Consider the following 21110-nt stretch of genomic DNA (forward strand, 5'->3'; position numbering starts at 1 on the left):
TACTTCTAATCAATTACTGTATGCATCCTTGATAATCAATGGCATTTCGTTCTTTAACGCACATTAAACATATGGAGAAGAGAACGCAGCCTCATGTTGTTGGATGCTTCATAATCAGGTTCAGATTCCCCGTGCAGACGCCAACACTACACATCCTGCGCAGAACAGGTTGCGTTTGTGGCACTGAGGTTGCACCATGCCACAAACGAGTGGCACTGCCCTTTAAGTGAACCAGCCAATGACCGTGAAGAGCGTCCGCCTCAGCTCGGCTCACAGCTCGGCTCACAGCTCGGTGACAGCCTGACGGAGAGTTGGGATGCTACCAGCGTTGTGAAGGTACTTAGTGAATAACAAGGTAAAACGGTGAGGGTTATATCAATATAAAACGTTACTTACCGCAGCCGTAGTGTGTAATGTTTAATGAAAGCTAACACCGAGTCAGTGCGGGACTAACGGCTGCTGTCTGATGTTAGCTGAGAAGCGCTAATGGTACCGCGGCATTGACATGGTTGCTAGCTAACGTTAGCATGACACAATCCGCCAGAACTCGTTCAGCTGCCCTGTGTCGTGACAGCTCGAGCCCTAGCAGAGGTCAGTTAGCTTGACCCAATTTACCTTTATTTACCTTAGGATTTTGTTCGACTAATGCGCTGTTGTACCCTTGTGTTGACGTTACCGAGCCGCGCAGTTTTTTCAGTTTGTTTTTGTGATTTTAATGAACTGTGGTTAATTTATACCGCACAACATTATGAATGAAACTGTAATCGCAAACAATCGTGTTGTTTGTGAGTAAAATAGCGTGAGTTGGTAGGGTGCCCTCTGCCACGGTGTTGACAAAAGGAAACACAAGAGCTCCTCATGCAGTGAGGGAAGCTGCTATTTAAAGCCAGCGTGAGGAAAAACCGTAACTTAGTTACTGCTGTGCTGTTTTGTTATTTATATAAGCTTTAGTTACAGGCACATCCCCTCCTGAAGTTATGCTGCACTACACTGAGGCGTCAGTCCATTGCTATTGCTACATGTTAGAAAACGAACCAATCCTCTGAGTCCCTGTCGTGGAGATGTGCAATGTTTTCCAGCCAGCCCCGAACAACTCTCCTGTAATCCCTGCTCTGTCCCGCCTGTCAGTCTTCCTGGTCCAGCATATGTCTTTCTGTGTGCTCAGGGTAGGTTGCTCAACCATCTCGTAGTGCAAAACAGAAACGCGTGTCTACAACTTAGGCGGTGTTGCCAATTGCTGCTTTACGTTCATCATGCACTGACTAACACTGAGATCCGAGATTTAAAAACCAAAATCGGCTCGTTGGGTCATGCGTTTTATTTGCAGGTAAAAGATACAGATTTAATAACCTTATGTGTTTTCCTTACAGAGACAACAATGATAAGAACATGATCAGAGCAGATGGCTACTCCAAATGCAAGGTGACTCTGCAAGAGAGAGGCGGGAGGAGGAGGCCACCTGCAGAGATGCTGTATTTGCTGTCAGCAGTCTTTGTTTGGCTGGTGACAGGCACCACCATCTCCAGCCTCAACAAATGGATATTTGCCGTTTACAACTTCAGGTACCCTCTGCTACTGTCAGCACTTCACATGCTGACAGCCATAGTGGTGGACTATGGGCTGATCAAATTGGGGGTGATCCACCACAGAGGGATAGGAGACCAGGACCTGACATCGAGCACAAAATGTAAGGTATTCCTGTTGAGTCTGACATTTTGTGCGAGTATTGCCTTCGGGAACATGGGTCTGAACTATGTCCAGCTGTCATTTGCACAAATGATCTATACCACCACGCCACTCTTCACTTTGGCAATTTCTACGCTGATTCTGGGCAAGCAGCATCACATCCTCAAATACACAGCCATGATGCCCATCTGCCTGGGAGCCTCCTTCAGCATCATGGGAGAGGTCCAGTTTGATCAGACCGGCTGCTTTTTTGTGTTCGCAGCAACCATGTTGAGGGGGGTCAAGTCAATTCAACAGAGTGAGTGTATCGATATATTTTTTTCTTTCATCTTTCACTTCATGGTTTTCTGTTTGTGTACGTAGACTGTTGATATTAAAACTTGGCTTTGTTGTAGCCATAAAAACTTCTGAAGGTTTAAACCTGGAAACTTCACATGCCACTGTAATCAGTGTATTTTAGTGCTGGACACTGCAATAGTCTCTGGAACTTTTTAGTGATTTAGCCACACATCATGGGTGAACGTTACAGTGGCATATTTTCTGGTTTCCAAGGAGACATAATACAAACATCAACGTCTGTGTGTTTAAAGGGGCAGGGCGCTTCCTGGGTACGTGCTGCCAATCTGACTGTTTATCTATTTTGTCATGGCAAAACTTTTTACAAAATGACAAATGCAATTTATAGTCATCTTCGGGAACCCCATTATTGCCACTTACTATAAGTAAGTTTTCTTATTTGCCACCATGTCTCTTTTTCTGAATAGGCTCTTTGTAGTGACTGCATCCAAGCAATTCCTAAACAAATTGACAAACCCAGATACACAGAATAATAGAATAACAGAGCACTGCACTCAGAGAGGATGCTTCCCCTAATGCAGTGCTTTTAAGAGTTTGAAAGAAAACATAGTGTTTTTAAAATGAAACACTTTAAAATAAGCAAATTTTAAAAGTGTTATTTAGTTTTTCTTGAATAGATACGACTCACTGGGAAGCAGTATTGTTATTGTGTGACTTACGGTAAATTTAAGCCATTCAGTAAATGTAAGTCAATTGAAGCCATTCAGTACTAAACACATTTGTCCTGGGAATGAGACTTTTATTTTTAATCATAAACATAATGTCAACCCTGAGATGCCAAACTAACTGGGAGATGTTGGCTCAAGTTTCAGGGAGCTATTTTCATCCTCTCTCACGTGTGTTAACCGTTTATCTTTCTCTGACAAACCTATGCACGTCTTGTGTTTAAAAGTGTCACAGCATGAACAGTATGAACTGTTGAAAGTGTCTGAATAGTGCACATCATCAACTTTTATTGACATGTTTTACTTCCTGTATGTTCAGGCATCAAGGCATACAAATCTCCCTATCTAGAGTTTTGCATAATTGTGCCATTTTCCTACTATCAAACAGCTTCAAAGATTCAAAGGGAGCCTGTTCCTTTTATTTTGACTAGGAAAACACAGGTAGCTTTTGTTACGTGACCTCAAATGTTCAATAAAATAATGCATGTTTTTCAAAATAAGAAGTAAAAATTGTTGTAGCTGAATCACAGTTAAGTGATTAAACAATAGAACATTTTGGCATTGTTAGTGAATTTTAACTATTTTTAGTTTATACTCATACCTTTACTGAACTGCTGGAATCCCAAATATAGCTGAAGATTTTATAGACTTTTGTTAAAGACAACTGTATTTTCTTTAATATTTAAGTTTAGTTTACTTTATTTAAATAGATTGTTTATACATCAGCTTTTCACCTGGTTTTTGAATCAAGTTTTAGCTATTTAAGTTGAAACTGCAGTAGAACCAATGTATGTGTTTCTCTTTCTGCTCAGGCATCTTACTCCAGGAAGAGAAAATCAACTCTGTGTTTCTGCTCTACCTGATGTCCATTCCTAGCTTCTGCATCTTGACTGTGGCAGCACTGGCCTTAGAAAACTGGGCTCTGCTGGAGTCGCCGCTCCATTACGACCGCCACCTGTGGGTCTTCATCTTGCTCAGCTGCCTGGGCTCAGTCATGTACAACTTGGCCAGCAGCTGCGTCATCACACTTACCTCAGCCGTCACTTTGCATATCCTTGGCAACCTGAGCGTGGTGGGAAACCTGCTATTATCTCAGCTGCTCTTTGGCAGTGAACTGTCCACCCTTAGCTGTGCTGGTGTAGTGTTAACATTATCTGGTATGCTCATCTATCAGAACTCTGAGTTCATCATCAGCTACTTGGATGCACGCAGAGCCAAAGCTAAAAGGTCAGAGCAGGTGGATTTTCACAGTGCATGTGAAGAGGACTTGGATAAAGCTAGTGCACCTGATCCAACATATCATCGGCATAGAACTGACAGAAAACAGGATGACAAATTGGACTGAACTAAACAGATGAAGGAGAGAATAATATGTTAAAGGGTGAACTGATAAAAGCCTAGCTATAGTTCTTTCCCTTTTGTGTCAAGAAGTGGTCAAGAGCTGCAGAAGACTGACCTTGTAAGGCTGTCATAACTGCTGATGTGACAGACCTTTTTTTTTTTTTTTTAACTTGCTCACTGTGCCAATTTTTTCACCTCTGGTCACACAGGTCTTGGAGTCTGGAGAGAAAAAGATCCCTTTGGATGAGGTCTCTCCTTATTTTGTAAATCACGTATATAGCATCATATATAGCATCATATGCATGCATTAGCACAGTAAACAGATTGATACCTCATGGGGTATTTATACTGTCACTCATACTACCACTGTGAAACTGTTCACATTTACAGAGGGCTGAAATTGATGTGTTGAGTGACTGTCATGGATATCAGTTTCAGTGAAGGTTGTGTAACATTAAAATTTATTAGAGAAGACTCCATTGAACTGGGACCATTTGTATTAAAATGCATATTAATGGCACTGTTACCTGACTTACACCTTATCCTCTCTTGGTAAGGGACTGGGTTTTTTGGCAGCTTTTTTAAGTTATGTAAAGTGGAAGGCTCACTAAATAAGGCCAATGATGTTGTTGTGGAGCTAAATGGCTTGTCTAGAGGTATGTGGACAAATCCAACATTTCTGTGCAATAAGAGGCCTGTATTTTATTGTATACACTTTTATTGAGAGGCTTGAACTGTGTTATGTCCTTCAGAATGAACGTTGGCCTTCCACTTAAGGCCTACATTTTGTCCTCAAGACAGCTCAATGTCTTTGTGAAATTAGTTCAATTATTTTCATCTTTTACAACAGCGCTGCAGTATACCTCGATAATTAGGTTCACACTGTGTCTCTAAGGAGTGTCACTCAACATTAGCTGTCTTTTCCCTGAGGAAGACATGAGGGAAAAAGAAGATTAAAACTTCCTTTAAGGTTGTTACTTAGATCCATTACCAGCGTCATCTTTTTGACCAGAACATATTGACATGTTTTCTTCTGGACAGTGTTTTGTTTTCTTTTAGAAAAAAAAATTAATTGAAACTTCTATGTGACAAATTATTATTTCATCCCCCCTTTTAAATTTGTATCAATATATACATTTTTTTTAAAGGCAATACTAATCATTGGCTTTGCGATGCTGTAGATTTTGGTCCTTTTTGTCTTGCATGTGAAATAATCAGACAGTAAGGGTTTCTCCTGTACATGTCTCTATATAGAAGAAGTCAGGTGAACTAAGAATAACACTGCCTGCGCGTCTCCTCCTGAAAGCATCTTAAATGATCTAGGATGTTTTTTACACTCCCTCCTACAGTTATGAAATACTAAAAGTCTACTATAGCTTTTTACTCACATTTAAAAGTGTTGTAATACCAATTCTGTCAGTGACCAGACATGATTCTCATATACACTTTGAGCCCTCACACAGCAGCACAACAAAGCCACATGTTTGTCACGTGCTTCTCTGCAGTTTTGCTATACAAGCAAAAGCAGGTATAATGAAATATTAAAATATTTATTTATCATGGATTTGTAATTCTAGGGTGCCATTTGTTAAATCGTCCCAAGCATCATGTTGTCTTGAAAATGAATGTATAAATGCAGTCAAATGAAAATGGTATGAGAATTCTACAGTATGAAATGTTTTATTTTGCAGTTTGATAAATGGCTTTCTTTGTTATTTTGACTTTTTTTGACATTATTGAATACCTCAACTGATAATAAAATGAGTTATACCCTTAAGTTCATTAACTTATTACCAGACTGAGCTCAAGCAGCTTTTCTATAAAACTGCAGTATGTAAACGATGTATTTTATTGTTTAATCTGAGTAACTTGATCACAGATGTGAAGATATTTTAAAATTCATTTTAAAATGTTATCATCTTGTGCTATGGTCAGAATGATCTAAACTGACATTTCTTAATGTTAAACTTTCTTTGAATAAATTATGAGTTAGGGGCAAAGCAACATTTGCACTGACCAGGTATAAGACGCTGCCTTTGAAGTTAAGGGTTCCTGTGGACATACTGGTTTTGATTGTTTGCAAAGCTAGTTGGATGTAAATAATTATTTTATTATATTTATGTATTTTATTGTCATATATTGCTGGTTTAAACTATATTGTTTAAGAATGAAATATTTGCCTCATGCCTTATTTGGTAATACTGTAGAAGAGATGGAATTGCTTTGTCTTTTTCTTAAATTAATCCTTTCAATGCCAACAGCAGCCAGAGGTGCTTTTGTTAAGGGGACAGAAATGGGTGATTCATACACATGATGTGTAGTTGCTTGAATAAAAATAAATCGACTGGTACAATATTTCGGAGTCAGTATTGTTGCTTAAATAATGTCCTATATTCTTATTCAACGCATATGTTTTCTGTAAAGTTGGGTGTGACACTAACCCTCTTTACTTTTATTTTAATATTTTTGGTGATTAGATTAGATTAGATTCAACTTTATTGTCATTACACATGTACAAGTACAAAGCAACGAAATGCAGTAAAATTTAGATTTAGATTTATTTGTCATAGTTGCAGGTTCTTGTCCCCTACAGACTGACTGTGGGCTTTCTGTGTGAAGTTTGCATGTTCTCCCCGTGCTTGCGTGTGTTTCCTCCAGGTACTCTGTTTTCCCCCTACAGTCCAAAGAAATGCATGCTGGGTTAATTGGTGACTCTCAAAAAGCAAATTGCCCATAGGTGTGAATGTGAGTGTGAATGGTTGTTTGACTGTGTATGCCTCTCTGTGTTGGCCCTGAGATAGACTGGCAACATGTACAGGATGGATCCTGCCTCGCTGGGATAGGCTCCAACCCCTGTGCGACTCTACCTAGGATAAGCGGTTACAGATAATTGATGGATGGATGAGTGAAATTTGTGACTGCTAAATACGTGTTTGTGTTTGGGGGGGGGGGGGGGGGGGGGGTTGTCTTAAATTTTGAAATGTATACAGTACAGTGATATAGTAATTGATAAAACTTAATTTATAGATACAAAAAATGTTGTTTTGTCTGACCACCACTTGGCACTTAAATTTGCTGCTGTTCAATATTGTCTACATTATGTTATATCACTGTGGCAATTTAAACCAGTCATGAGTGTTCACCACTTGGTGGAGCAATTTGCCAGCTGTTTGATTTATTACATCTGCCCTGACTGTTAAAAAAATAATAATTATTGCTGAAGCTAATAAAAGTATTGTTCTTCATTTGGCTGTTTCCAGAGTGTATGTGCATTTGTGTGCCTTTGTCCTCTGTACTCCCTCTTAGAGATTCTTCTGCTTCTGTAAACAGTGTTCCCTGGTCAGCCTTTTGCCTGAATAAGGCAGTGCTCCTCACTTTTTGTCCCTGTTAACTCTTTCATCTCCCAGCAGATTGTTTGTCTGCAGCCCTGACCACAGGAATTATGAAAATAAAATCAACAGTGTAAAGGACAGTTTGACCGAGGGAATGCCCCATAGAGTCTTACATACCATCCAGGGTGCATTGACAAGAGGAGGACTCGGCTGCGGGTGACAGAAATTGATGTACAGGGACCTGGTGTATGTCTTCCTCCTCCTTATTGCCATTTAGAGTGCTTCATGTAAGCAGCCTTTAAACTCTCCTCAAACAGGCATCCTTATGAAAGTGCAGCAGTGAGAAGGGTGATGTAAGGGCTGAGCACCCACAGTTACCAGACTTAGAGAAGAGGACAGGACAGTGTTCTAAGAGTCCACAGATTTTATTTTAATCCTGACAACAGGTGAGTGACACTGCACCTCAAATGTCACAAATGTTTCTTCTGAATTTCTATTTTTCATATTAAATTATTTTCTTATATATACAGTATATATATATTATATCCTCTTTGATTAAGTTTTACTTCAGCTCATTTTTGCCTGTGTCTGAGTGCACATAGTTTTGTGCTGCTATCATATTCTTTTCGTAATGCTCTCGTTCCACTACATTGCTATATTTGTACGTGTTTTTGCTTCTTCTGTTCTGCAGTTGATGAGATGCACTGAGAGGCACTTCAGAAAGACAAGCACATTTCTCGAGCTGACTACACAGTGAGTGTCTGTTAGGACTTGTACAATTGTTAGGGCAAGCAGAAGAGATGTAGTTTAGTGATATTTATTCTATTTATATTATATTTCTACATCATTTAGTGTAAACAACAAAAAACTTGTTTAGTCCATGAAATTCAGAAATTTCCAATTCTTTGTGAAGAATGATAAAATAGTGATTGAAGCTAAGTTGTTGCATTTTTAAATCAGAAAGGCATGAGTTGACTTTTAAAACTTCTATACTGTGTTTAGTTGTCCGAAGTCAACTTGGCGTCTTTCAGTTTTTGTCCTGTCAAATATTATAAAGAAATAGGGAATTTTAAGTATCCAGATCGGAGTTTTCACACCATCCAAACACATTTTCTCCCAAGACATGGATTCCAAAAGTGATGGTGGACCAGCATCACTGACTAGTGAAGAACTGGCTGCTATAGAGGATGAAGATGTTCTCAACAAGATGGTGAGCCAGTGACAAATCTTTTACCGTCATGCAAAGGAAATCTGTTTCTGAGCTGATCAAAATGTCATCATCATGTATAATGCAAATAGTTTTTTAAGAGCAAGGCTTGTACATAGGTCAGTTTTCCATTTTAACCTTTTTTTTTTTTTTTACTGATCTTGTTAAATCCATACAGTGTTTTTGTCCAGACTGATTGCACCATCTCATTTATGTTTTTAGCTGGACAGTTCTGTAGATTTTGAAGAGAGAAGGATGATTCGCGCTGTATTAAGGGACCTGCTCAAGAAAAAGAGAGGTGAAACCTGAGAAAACATTTGTTCCCTTTTTGTCTTTCTCGCTTCTCTTTGATGCTTTGCTTGCTTTGTGTCTTCTCCATCTTCATCAGAAAAACGGGAGCAGGAGCGGGTGTCGAGGCAGCAGGACTTGAAACATCAGGGCCTGAGTAAAGGGGGACCCACAGGCGGAGCCATGGGAAGAGTTTCAATGAACCAGCAGCCATCAATAAACAGTAAGTCTGATTTGTTCCCCATGTGTAAATCCTAAATTACTTTTTTATATATATCAATGAATTCAGTTTGGTTATATTTCAGTTCTCAGAGCTACTTGCTTTTGATTTAATTCTCTGCAATTTGTTAGAACCAACAGTCCAGCTCTCTCCATCAACCTCCACACCTTCAAACAGGACAGCAGGCAGGTAAATCATTGGGTTTGTTAACTGTGTGGTAAATGCAAAATTTTAGAACACACCTTTGATCACATGGACCCTGCCTCTGAACTGGCATGTGTCAGCATATGTGACATCTATTAAGACCCTAATTGCTGGGAAGGAAAGTATTTTGTATGTTTAGTATTTTTTTTCCACCCAAGACAAAATATATCTTATGCATATCATTTTCCAGATAAACAAGATAAGACCACTTTCTGTACATCCGGTGTGTATCTCTGTTTTCTCTCTTCAGCAAGGCCAGTCCCACTGTACCATCAGCCCAGAAGTGTCTTCCTACTGCAGCACCCAATGCTAAAAATGTCAAACAAATGCTTCTGGATTGGTGCAGGGCCAAAACAGAGCCATATGAGGTAAATATGCCCAGACTCTGTCTGTGAAATATGCCCTGTTGAGCTATACATAGCTCTTCCCCTTACCCTCATTCTCCGCCACAATTACATTTAAACTGGTTCACCTCTGGTATGAAACAGGGGGTGGATATCCAGAACTTCTCCTCAAGTTGGAAAGACGGCATAGCTTTCTGTGCTTTGGTCCACCGTTTCTTCCCAGATGCATTTGAATACTCCATCCTCAACCCCAACAAGCCGAAGGAGAACTTCCAGCTGGCATTCTCCACTGCAGAGTGAGCTCTCACTCCTTATATGAGGACACAAATGTATCTTACCTGAAATAAACTCCAGTAGTAAATTGCAGCAAGAACAAAGTGACTTAACCGTTCTGTTCTATTGTTTCTCTCAAAAAAATAATTTCACTGACATTGACAGCTGTTTCTGTCTTCAGGAGGCTGGCAGGTTGCCCTACCCTGTTGGATGCTGATGACTTAGTCCGGATGAAAGAGCCTGACTGGAAGTGTGTGTACACATACATCCAGGAGTTCTACCGCTGTCTGGTTGAGAAAGGCTTGGTCAAAACCAAAAAGCGACCATAGACTCCTAAGAAATTAGACATAAGCTTTCATGACAGCTCTGATTTCAGTGTTTGCAATTTATACACGCAATACAGAAGCCAGTGGAATAGTAACATTTTATGTGTGATCCTAGAGTTGCCATTAGCACATGGGTTATGTAATTATTTGGACAGTGACGCAACATCATTCCTCACATTAGCTCTGTACACCACCATAATGAAACTGTGCTGTAAGTGTAGACTGTCATCTTCAACTTAAGGTTCCAGTCAAAAATTGAGGAATTTTGACAATTTTTATAGATCCCATATTTTAGAGGCTCAGCGCATCTGGACAAACAAACATAATCATAAATTAAACATTCAGTTTTAACACTTGGCAATTTCTTTGTAGTAGCCAATGGATCCCTGAGGCCTGGGACTCACTGAGTCTTCACAAAGTGAAATGATTGTGCAGTTGGATTTGGGTCAGGTAGTAGAACATTGTTGTTACCAAACAACCACAAAAAACAAATATACTGGACAACAGAAAATTTACTTTTCACAAAAAAAGTGCTATCTTCTAAGTTATATATCAGATCCAGATGTAAATACCTGGAAATAAAAGCTGAATTGTTTATTTCTTGTCTCATATTCATCTTTTGAAACCCAAATGTTTTCAATCTTCAGCAAAAATAAAGGAATTGGCCTCACTGCTCTAATACAATATTCCAATTTTGCATTGGAGTGCATCAGTAAAGATTCTCTGTTGTCATGGGGAGATTATGAGATTATGGTGAGATTATTAACTTTCCTTCAGTCTGAAGGAAAGTTGGTTAGGAAACCCTGAATGTATCTTCCAAGAGTTTTGTTTGTCACTTGACTTGGCTCATTAGGTGGACAATAGAAAGTTGTTTGGATCTAATAGTCATGACTCGTGTTACCCTGCATATACCCCTGACTCAACTTCCAGATGATTGGACAGTGTCTTATCTTGCGGATGGATAAATACTTGAAGAATACTGTAAAAACAAACCAAGACTTTTTAGAGGAAAATGACGAAAAGGGTGTCGAATGGCTAAGTTGACCTGAATTGAATGGAACAGAGCATGGATTTCAAAATGCCCCCAAAACAGGAACTGAAGACAGCTGCAGCAAATCCTGGCAGAAGAAATGTAACATTTGGTGATGTCTGTAGGTTCCAGACATCAGGCAGACTGCAAAGGACATGCAACCAAATATTAAAACTAACAAGTTAATTTATGATCATGTTAGTATATCAAATACTTTTTATTAGTCATTTTTAATACTTTTGTGTCCCTAAAAGTGGGGATCATTGTAGAAAATGTAATTTGTCATGTCTACATAGTTCATACAATATTTTTGACCAAATCCCTAAATTAAAGCTGACAATCTGCACTTTAAGCATGTTTAGTTTTTTTATGCATTTTGGTGATGAGCTAGAAAGATAAATATTGTGTCACTGTCCAAATATTTACAGATTTGACTATCTGCTCTCAGTGGACAGCTGGCGCTTGGGGGTCAGGACATTCCACCGAGATTACACATCTGCATTAATCCTAGTCAGAGCCAGAGAGAGTCTGGGAACAAATTTTATGATGATGATGAGAGCCTGATTGTGTGAGTATTAAACACACATTTAATAAGTTACTGTTCCATTAGTAAACTGTTGTTCTCTGCATTCTTTGACTAAATTTATGATACCATTTTTAGCAGCTTTTCTTTTTTTGTTTGAAACTTTTGCATATTTGCCATGAAGATTTAGAGTTATGTCATGTTTACTCATAAAGGGTGACACTCCAAAAGCAGGATCCCTCCTTTTGCTTGCAGGACAGGGTATGACTGTTACAGCTCTTTAATAAATGCAAATTTGAGGCCAACTGGTGTGTTCTTGTAGCCACTTGTTGGAAAATCTCATTTTAATGATGCAATAACATCAACATAAGGCTTTATGTCGCTAATTGACACACACTAAAGAAACCAGCTTCATACACAAATAAAAAAATAGCAGCCTATTAATTTGTAGAGTTGTTTTTGTCATTGGTATTGTGTTTTGCTTCGACCAGCTGGAACGCTCCTTGCAGTGCCCAGTTGTTTTAGGCCGAAAGATATCACACAGGGAGTAGATAGCGTTGCCAAACTGAAATCGTAATTATTGGCATGCTGATCAATTCTTTCTATTGGTGACGCACTAATGCCAGATTAATGCGTCACAGATAGGGCAGATACTCAGTTATTTCTGGCCCGCTGCACTTTGGGAGTTGGGTTTTGTTTTGCCTTCCTTACCCTGCCCAACCCCAGGTGTCTATTTGTTGTGCACCTGGGGTTGTGCACAGAGGGAAAGAGAGAGAGAGAGCGAGAGAGAGAGAGAGAGAGGTGCACAGTGAGCGAGCACGATTGCTCAGCGTACGGCCGGTGTGCGGGAGGTGCAGGCTGCTGACAGAAAAGTGCAAAGCTGCTCCGGCCAACTGCGCTGCAATATAGACAAGAATAATAAGTATAATAAGGATGGTGTATACTCAGTTATTGTATTGTAGTACAAACATTAATATGCAAGAGATGGGACACATCAAGCGTGACCGCCTCTTGTCCTGACAGCCCGGTGGCGCGGACTGCACAGTGACGAAGACGTCCGCTGTCCTCGGTACCAACGGGGCGCATCTGTCCTGCAGTCTGGCTGTGGCGGTCTGTTTCCGGACCAGGAATAAATCTCGTTTACGCCTCTATGTGTCGCTTTGACTGGCGTGCGAGACAAAAAGAGACGGATGCTTTTCCCCTGTGTGAATTTGGAAGATCACCTTTTCCGTTCACCTTGAACATAAACAAAAACGCGTGACAGGTAAGGTGTTCTCACTATGTCCGTGAGAAACAGCAGCCAATGCGGTTTCGTGTTTGTGATGATTTTGCATAGGAATGTGTTTTGAGGTGTTGTTCATGAGTCCAGCCTCATTGATAATGTCATTCAGACTTGCAGGCTCGTGGACTGAAATATTTAAAAAGGCCACTTGTACAAATAGATTTAAGCTCTGAAACTTGCATTGTCACGTTCAAAGTATAAGATGTTTGATAAGAGCCTGGCCACCATTACTCAAACTCTGGGTTGCAGGTTACAGTGGTCACATGAATTTCTCAGTAACAAAGGGGGTCTTAATTTGCATGTCATGAATATTTAAAAAGAGGTGTATAATTTCTGCGTGGGAGGACACAAAGAGTTAGGATGCCTCGTGACCTCCAGTATCTGTTGACATTGTCTGTGTGCTCCATTATCCACAGCTTGCTGTCCCATCTCATGCATCCCTTCAGACTGACCTGGGTCTCGATTGTTTCTACCCAGGAGAAAGACATCAAATAGTAGAAGAGCAAGTGGTAAAGCTCTTTCCAAAGTGACATCCCGTTACAACCACTATTATTTGTGTCTTCTGCTTTGGAAAAGGGTCAGGGTCTAATCAATGTTGCTAAGTAACGAGGATGTAACCTAGGACACACGTCCAAAGTTAGTCACTCATTTGCCTACTCATGATAACATCATCAGTAACGCCTGGGGATCATGATGCAGACAGGTGCTCAGTATAATGCAATACATTCTCTGAACCACTGTAGGGAAATCTGTAGCTCTACCACCTCTGAAAGATTTACTGATTGTGACCTCAGGTTGGGTTCAAGATATTGAAGACAAATAACATTAAAGTTATTTTTATCCTTGCACAAACACTTGTCAGACTCAGGTTTTGTTGTTTTGTAACTATCCATATATGGCCTATTGCAGATACATGGATCACATGCAGCAAAAACAAATCAGCACTGACCCTTGTGGGTCCAAAATGCAACCTGGACCAGGTTTAACTCCACAGCTCCAAATCAACCAATCACCTCTCATTAGCCAGTTAGAGGTGCTCAAGAAACAGTCTGGTTTGAGCCCTGTCCTCCAGACTGCACCTACAAAACTGACAGATCAAATACAGTCAGGACAGGCCAAGTCTGGGTCTACTCCAGCCACACTGGCAAGCATCAGCAGGCCAAGACCGACTGCTCTTGGGACTAAACCAGCTACAAAGCCAACCAGACTAACAGCAGACCCTTGTAAGGAAATTGATTTGATCCCTGTTTTCATCCCAGGACCCCAAAGTGCCAATACCCTTCCCCATTCCCCAACAGAGCAATCCTTCCCTCTTCATAGTCCTCAGAGCCCCCACAGCCCTCAGTCTTACAGCAGCCAGCCTTACCTGAGTCCCATTCCCAGCCTGCCCCCACCTGACTCAAACCTGCCCCCCACCCTCAGTTCCAAACCTGGCATCAGTTCTCAACCACACAGAACCCCCTCACCTGGCAGCTCAGCACAGAGTCAAATGCAGTCTGAGAAGTCAGGAGGAGAGAGGAATGACTTCAGGTGAGACAGGTTCTTTATGATTTTGTTCTGTAGGACTTGTTGTTCTCTGTAATGTCCAAAAACTGCTACAGAAGCTGTCACTGACTGTAAATGTGTGCCAGACCTTGAAAGTCATAATATTCACTAAGAGCTTTATAAACCTGATCAAGCCACATTTTATTGGCAGACCTCCTAAAGTCATACTTGTGTTGTTTTCCTCTCTTCATAAACAGTAGCTTCAGTTTTTAAAACTGTGTTTTCTTTCAAAAAACTGGTTTGACGATTTGAGAGTTAGAACTTAAAACAGCAAAAATGTAATAATAAAACTCATGTATAATAGACACCAATAATAAATAAAAGGCACCAAGAAAAACCGATAAGAAAAACAACATATTTCAAAGCATTAATACAATAATAATATAGTGATCATTCATCATACTGATCATTTATTTATTCTAAACAAAAGTTCGAGACATTTGTTTTTTTTTCCAGCTTTTTAAATGTTAGTATTGACTATTTGTCTTCATTTAATTAAAAAGTAAACCAAATATATTGAATGTATGATAAATATGTCCAAAATGTTCTGATGATGACTGTGCCACACATTGGATTGTAAGAAAACGAAATAGATATTTTCCACATGTTCTGGACAAAACAATTGCTCAGAAATTAATTTTTTGTTTCTGTAATGAAAATGTTAAGCTGCTTGTTCAGTTTCAAAGGACACTTTCTGCCATCTTTTTGTCATTCTCTCTTCTCTTAGTGTGTGCACAGACACACACACAATACTGTGTGTGTGTCGCGGTAAAAAGAGGTGCTTAATTCTGCTTATCTTTTAAAGAGTGTACATCGTCACATGGAACGTAGGATCAGCTGTACCACCAGATGACATCACTTCTTTGTTTGGACCAAATGTTTCAGATGGGAGCGTTGACATGTTTATCATCGGGTAAGCAAGGATTTCTTCCAAGCTCAGCAGTGCCAGAGTGACAGCCGTGAGTGCCCACTCAGTCATCTGTGTTCATTTAGAACCGTCCCCTCCTGTTATCTATCACTGTCCTTTTTATTTCTCTTTTGCTTTCACTTATTAATACTATTTCTCTGCTTTTGGGTGCCCCCCCAGATTCCAGGAGGTCAATTCTATGATAAACAAGAGGCTGAAGGATGTTCTTTTTTCAGACCAGTGGAGTGATCTGTGCATGGACACACTCAGTCCCTTTGGATATGTTTTGGTCAGTAAAGTGTTCATTCTCTACATCTGTTGTTATTAGTTATACTTTATGTTTTCATCTGTGTCCTTTTTGTGCCATCATTTATTCATATTTAATTTCACTCACATTCACTCTATCTCATCTGTTTAGGTGGCATCCCAGCGAATGCAAGGGGTGTTGCTGCTCGTTTTCTCTAAATTCTGCCATCTTCCATTTCTCAGAGGTGTGCAGACACAGAGTACACGCACAGGACTTGGTGGATATTGGGTACGTGCTACGCATTGAAGAACACATCTGTAAATCATGTCCTGGGATTTATTACATTGCACTATCAGTGGTGGGTTTGTGTCATTGGATTTTATGGAGAATAGGGTATTGAAAGGGGGTGTGCCACTAGGCACGTGCATGTGTAGGTGCATATGTCAGTGTGTGACCTTCTCGTGCATGTTGATGTCAGCATCACCCTTCGCTGTGCTGGTGCAGTCTCCTTCTCTTTGAGGTCAGTGCAGCAGCAGGCTGTCTGGCTTTGTGGTTCTGTGACTCAGTGGCAGTAGCTTGTGAATTTCCAAATGCGGGTCAGTAAAGTTTTTATTATTAATCTGAATCTGTAAAACCTAACCAGTAACTATATAGTTCTAATTTAAATTTGGCGGAGTAAAATGACATTTGCCTCTAAATGTATGTAATGACGTCAAAATATAAAGTAGCAGAAAATGGAAATGCTCAAGTTACGTAGAAACACATCAAAAGTGTACTTTAAGTACGGTACTTATTACTTAGTTACTTTTCACAACTGGATTCCTGCCTGTGTTCTGCTAAATCATATTTTAAATAAATGTATAAGAAATTCACTTTTCAGTGTGGCCTCTCTTGCCTCTTTTGTTAGGGGAATAAAGGAGGTGTCAGCGCAAGGATGACAGTGTTTGGCCACCCGGTGTGTTTTCTAAACTGTCACCTGCCAGCTCACATGAGGAACCTAGAGCAGAGGATGGAGGACTTTGAAAGCATCCTTCAGCAGCAGCAGTTTGAAGGAGGGACTGCCACTGGTGTACTGGACCACGAGTGGGTGACATTATTTTTATAGAAGAGTCTAATGAATTGAGCTGAGGAACAACCACACATTAAAAGCTGCTCTCATGCAACATATGGCTTAGTTTTTGTTTGCAGCTAAATGGTTCAGATCACCCTTAGCTATAAAATTTAGCAGATGCTCAACAATAATAAAGAAATCTAATGGTTTACACATACACAAGTTCAATAATAAAATGCCCTTTTTTAATTTAAATGTCATGATTTTTTGTGTGTCCTCAGTGTGGTGTTTTGGTTTGGGGATTTAAATTTCCGTATTGAAGACTATGACATCCATGTGGTGAAATGTGCCATCGACAGTAACAAGCTGCCTCTTCTGTGGGAACGGGATCAGGTGATGCATCTTCAGCATCACAGATGGATCATTATGAAAAGCTTGATGCCACCTGTTTGTGTCTTGAACAGCAACCAACAGAGGGCACTGTGGAACACAGGCAACATGCTTCACTTTTTGTCAGGCTGATTAAAAATTATTCACGCATGTCACCTGCTCTGTTTATATTTCTGCTCTACAGCTCAACATGGCCAAAAATACAGAGTCTGTCCTTGAAGGCTTCATGGAGGGATCACTCAATTTTCCACCTACCTATAAGTTTGACGTGGGCACTCACACATATGACACCAGGTTTGTTCAGTTTCCTCCATCAGAAAAGCACTGCAATATATATTTTGTACTACAAAAATCAGGTTTATACCCCACATGTCATTCTGTGTCTTTCTGATTTAATTTCTGTCAGTGCTAAGAAAAGGAAACCTGCTTGGACAGATCGCATTCTCTGGCGCCTCCGCCGCACTGGTTCCCCAGTTCCTACCCACAGTGCAGCATTGCAGCGGGGTCTGACCTCATGGTTGGGTGGGGCAACAAAAGTTACACAGCGTGCATACAGAAGTCATATGGGCTTCACCATCAGTGACCACAAGCCTGTTTCTGCCCTGTTTTCACTACATGTAAGGCAATGCATTTCCTCAGCAACGTAAATGCCTTAATAACATCAATATGAATTACTTCTTCTGGTTTTAATTCTCTTTCCATGACTTGTGGTCATTCTTATAGTTCCCATTCAAGGTGGACATGCCCCTGGTGGAGCTGCAGGTAAACAAGGAGTGGTATAAAATCTCTGATGCTACAGTCAGATTTATTGTTGCATCAACTTATCAGCGCAGCTCATGGGACTGGATAGCAATATACAAGGTACCATTTTTAAACAAATTCAAAGATCTATGCTTAGCTTTTCTCTTAAGCATAAGATAAATACAATTTAACTCTCACTGTCAGTATTTACAATAATGACCATTTATTCTGTCTCCATAGGTTGGATTCAGACATCACAAAGATTACCAGGTGTACGTGTGGGCAAAGGGAGAGCATGCGACGCAGGTTCGCCAAATACTGAAACTAAAAAATATGTATATTTGTAACAAAGCAACACAATTTCCCTTTCACTCTCTGCAGGTGACATTTTTGGAGGAAGAACTGCCAAGGGATGATTGTGACTATATTCTGGGTTATTACAGCAATAATTTGAACAGTATTGTTGGATTATCATCTCCTATTCAGGTAACAATAGTCAAAGACCAAAATATACAATATTTCCCAGGCATACACAACATAGCCAAAAACAGTATGAACTGGAAACATTATACTACGATGTGACCTGGAGAAGTATCTGTATGGCATTATAACCTCAAATCTTCTGCAAAGGCTATTCACAGAACTTTTGAACCAAGCTGAACCTTCCTTCTACTAAACCTTGACAGCATAAAAATAACTCATTGTAATCCAAGCAGTCCTACTATAAATCCTCATTTCATGAAGGTGATTATTTGTCCCAAAATGGTTTGAAACAGTTTTTAGAGGAGCCGATTAAGCTGCTGTATGATCATTGTGGAGAGACTGCTGTTGAGAAAACTCTGTATCGCACAGATACAGAACACACAGCTTCATCGATACACATCTGGATAAAACTACTATTAGTAAAACGCAATACATTATCAGACACTACAGCCTCCAAAATGATCATACAGTTGAATCAGCACATATGAAGCTGAATATTGTTATCTTTTATTAAGTGAGGATCTTATGATGATCTTATTATTTAAAATTACCGTAATTGTATAAGTTATACTTATTGCTTCTGTACAAATAATACTATTTAATTAGAAATTAATTTTAATCTGGTTCTGAAATTATTTGCTTTATAAGATACTGTCAATATTTGTACTATGACTACCCCACCCCCCACCACAAGAGCAACCACCATCACAAGTATGAATAAATTCTATGGGAAACACTGCTGTACACAATTTAGAGATTCATGTACCTTAATTGACAGTCCTAACATTAGCAGCAGTTCCACTGATTTTGTATGTCATTATTTACATTCACTGCAACTTTTACAGTTCTACTTCACTATATAAATGTTATATACAAAATACAATCCTCTATTATCTTAACTACTATGCTGTTAAGGGGAGCAGGGCTGCTAGACCTTGTCCCAGCTTTCAAACAGCAGGTTACATCCTAGGCCATCTCAGGGCCACTCATAGAGACAGAGAGCCTATTATATGACTTCTTAATTAAGAAAACCTGCTTCACTATTTCCAAATGGTACTGCAAACTGCATGGCTCATCATCATCAGTAGTAATACATTCAACAGTAATTCTTAAATAATCTAATACAATAATATAACAATGACAGGGGACATTCAACTGCACATTAAGAAGTTTTCACAGTTTCAGTACATTTTGCTGATGACTGTGTACTTTTACTATTAGTATTCATTTAAATACTTGACTTTGGATCCTACATTGTGGTCCTTCTTTTAAGTAGGAAAATAGAAAGGCGTGCAGCCATACTTTTGTCATATATGTTGTTTTTCCTTGGCTCACCCAGTGATCTTCTTAAATCCTCCATCCTCAACAGATCAAGATACCAGTTCACAGCCCCACCGTACAACGTTCTGACAGCTCAGATGTCAGCTCAGAAGATGACAGCACTCTAGTCCTGCTGGCCCCAAACTCCCGCAGCCCGAGCCCTAAAACTGGTAAACACCACCACCGCCACCGGCGTAGCCGCAGCCCTGCTGTTCCTGCTCTTACCTCCAACCCACTCCCCTCCCTTCAGGGCCTCAGCCTTTGTCCCCGCTCCAAAGAAGGCCAGACACGAAGCCGCTCACCCTGCTCTACTGCTAAGAAGGAGCGGCTGGTGTCCCCTGACACTGTGTCGACTCCTGTAGTCAGCCCCCGCAGCCCTGTATCTCCAGGTAGTGGGGTAACTGCACCGGAGGCCCTGATCGCTGCCATCATAGGAGAACACAGACCACCTCAGGTTAACTCTACAGGGTTCAAACTGATGGGAAAGGCAGGAGAAACACACACTGTGTAGAAATAAACATCAGTAGTTAAGAGCAGGCATTGACCATGAATGATGGCAATATCCACACATTCAGAGTCTGATCTGACCCCACACTGTCCCATGTGCTCTTAGCAGCAGCACATTTACCGACTTCTAATGTAGTTTGCAAACATTCCACACTGTGCAGTTCTGTATGAATCTACCATCATCTCATAGACTGTGTGTATCTTGGAGTGACAAATGTCCCCAGACTCCTGACAAGTGCTTTAATAGACTCATATAAATTATATCATACATAAACAAACATATTGAATGTGAACTCAAAGTGATGAATGTGAGCAGTTATTACAGACAGCAATATGGATCCATGTATACAGACATATGAAAAAAGGACACTGGACTGGAAGTACTAATAGTATCATAGTTTCCAACAGAGAGAGAGTGTGTTTGTGGTTTTCTATCACCTCTGTGATAAAACATAAACATCTGAAACATTTACTTTGGATGATGTGTTAAAACTTTAATTCTATAGTTTTGGTCTGCATTTATAAAATTAATCTGTTTCAAAGGATAAAGATAGAGCATTTTTCCATCTGAATAAATATGAAATTTGCATATGAGCGTGTAGACTTGAGCAGTAATCCTACGGTAATGTCCTTATTCTAAGCAGCTTGGTGAATACAGCCCCTGCTCTATAGAGCGCAGTGAGTGGATGAGGTAAAGTTGCTTCAAGGTAGAAACTGTTAATTGTGTGAGTGTTCAAATAAAAATAAGAGAAAAATAAATAAAAATAAGAGAAAAATAAACTCAAGAAATGTTTTTATTGGACAAACACAAATTTAAACCGACTCCACTTGATAAAATTAC

General features: G+C 39.9%; 3 protein-coding genes across 7 annotated transcripts; all 3 read left to right on the plus strand.

Moving 5' to 3' along the window:
• Nucleotides 1-186: 186 nt before the first annotated feature.
• On the plus strand, nucleotides 187-5770 carry slc35e4 (solute carrier family 35 member E4). 4 transcript variants are annotated; one of them, XM_067484548.1, is made up of 3 exons: nucleotides 187-336; nucleotides 1371-1984; nucleotides 3521-5770. In XM_067484548.1, exons 2-3 carry the CDS (start codon nucleotides 1390-1392, stop codon nucleotides 4051-4053), a joined length of 1128 nt encoding a protein of 375 aa, XP_067340649.1. In that variant the 5' UTR covers nucleotides 187-336; nucleotides 1371-1389; the 3' UTR covers nucleotides 4054-5770. The 4 variants fall into 4 exon arrangements, with proteins under 4 accessions (XP_067340649.1, XP_067340648.1, XP_067340650.1 ...); XM_067484547.1 differs by having other exon boundaries at nucleotides 231-355; XM_067484549.1 differs by having other exon boundaries at nucleotides 257-363.
• Nucleotides 5771-7508: 1738 nt separating this feature from the next.
• Nucleotides 7509-10854, plus strand: smtna (smoothelin a). The gene is made up of 9 exons (XM_067483935.1): nucleotides 7509-7827; nucleotides 8073-8134; nucleotides 8503-8591; nucleotides 8811-8886; nucleotides 8977-9099; nucleotides 9228-9285; nucleotides 9551-9668; nucleotides 9789-9940; nucleotides 10099-10854. Exons 3-9 carry the CDS (start codon nucleotides 8505-8507, stop codon nucleotides 10244-10246), a joined length of 762 nt encoding a protein of 253 aa, XP_067340036.1. The 5' UTR covers nucleotides 7509-7827; nucleotides 8073-8134; nucleotides 8503-8504; the 3' UTR covers nucleotides 10247-10854.
• A 147-nt stretch (nucleotides 10855-11001) lies between these two features.
• LOC137103512 (inositol polyphosphate 5-phosphatase K) lies at nucleotides 11002-21065 on the plus strand. 2 transcript variants are annotated; one of them, XM_067483926.1, is made up of 15 exons: nucleotides 11002-11841; nucleotides 12820-13060; nucleotides 13495-13587; nucleotides 13988-14608; nucleotides 15429-15536; nucleotides 15711-15819; nucleotides 15949-16065; nucleotides 16685-16860; nucleotides 17110-17221; nucleotides 17403-17512; nucleotides 17625-17835; nucleotides 17942-18079; nucleotides 18200-18265; nucleotides 18341-18445; nucleotides 19812-21065. In XM_067483926.1, the coding sequence occupies exons 4-15, from the start codon at nucleotides 13992-13994 to the stop codon at nucleotides 20271-20273; spliced, it is 2331 nt and encodes a 776-aa protein (XP_067340027.1). In that variant the 5' UTR covers nucleotides 11002-11841; nucleotides 12820-13060; nucleotides 13495-13587; nucleotides 13988-13991; the 3' UTR covers nucleotides 20274-21065. The 2 variants fall into 2 exon arrangements, with proteins under 2 accessions (XP_067340027.1, XP_067340028.1); XM_067483927.1 differs by lacking the exon at nucleotides 12820-13060.
• The last annotated feature ends 45 nt before the right edge of the window (nucleotides 21066-21110 follow it).

This window comes from Channa argus, chromosome 18, assembly GCF_033026475.1.
Source record: "Channa argus isolate prfri chromosome 18, Channa argus male v1.0, whole genome shotgun sequence".
NCBI lineage: Eukaryota > Metazoa > Chordata > Actinopteri > Anabantiformes > Channidae > Channa > Channa argus.

Bases quoted from the DNA above. Each gene is read 5' to 3' on its own strand.
- slc35e4 (XM_067484548.1), top strand. From the start codon at position 1,390: ATGATCAGAGCAGATGGCTACTCCAAATGCAAGGTGACTCTGCAAGAG. The intron at 1,985-3,520 runs GTGAGTGTATCG...CTTTCTGCTCAG, and splicing joins GGTCAAGTCAATTCAACAGA to GCATCTTACTCCAGGAAGAG.
- smtna (XM_067483935.1), top strand. From the start codon at position 8,505: ATGGATTCCAAAAGTGATGGTGGACCAGCATCACTGACTAGTGAAGAA. The intron at 9,100-9,227 runs GTAAGTCTGATT...GCAATTTGTTAG, and splicing joins CCAGCAGCCATCAATAAACA to AACCAACAGTCCAGCTCTCT. The intron at 9,941-10,098 runs GTGAGCTCTCAC...TTCTGTCTTCAG, and splicing joins CTGGCATTCTCCACTGCAGA to GAGGCTGGCAGGTTGCCCTA.
- LOC137103512 (XM_067483926.1), top strand. From the start codon at position 13,992: ATGGATCACATGCAGCAAAAACAAATCAGCACTGACCCTTGTGGGTCC. The intron at 17,222-17,402 runs GTGATGCATCTT...TCTGCTCTACAG, and splicing joins TTCTGTGGGAACGGGATCAG to CTCAACATGGCCAAAAATAC. The intron at 18,080-18,199 runs GTACCATTTTTA...CTGTCTCCATAG, and splicing joins ACTGGATAGCAATATACAAG to GTTGGATTCAGACATCACAA.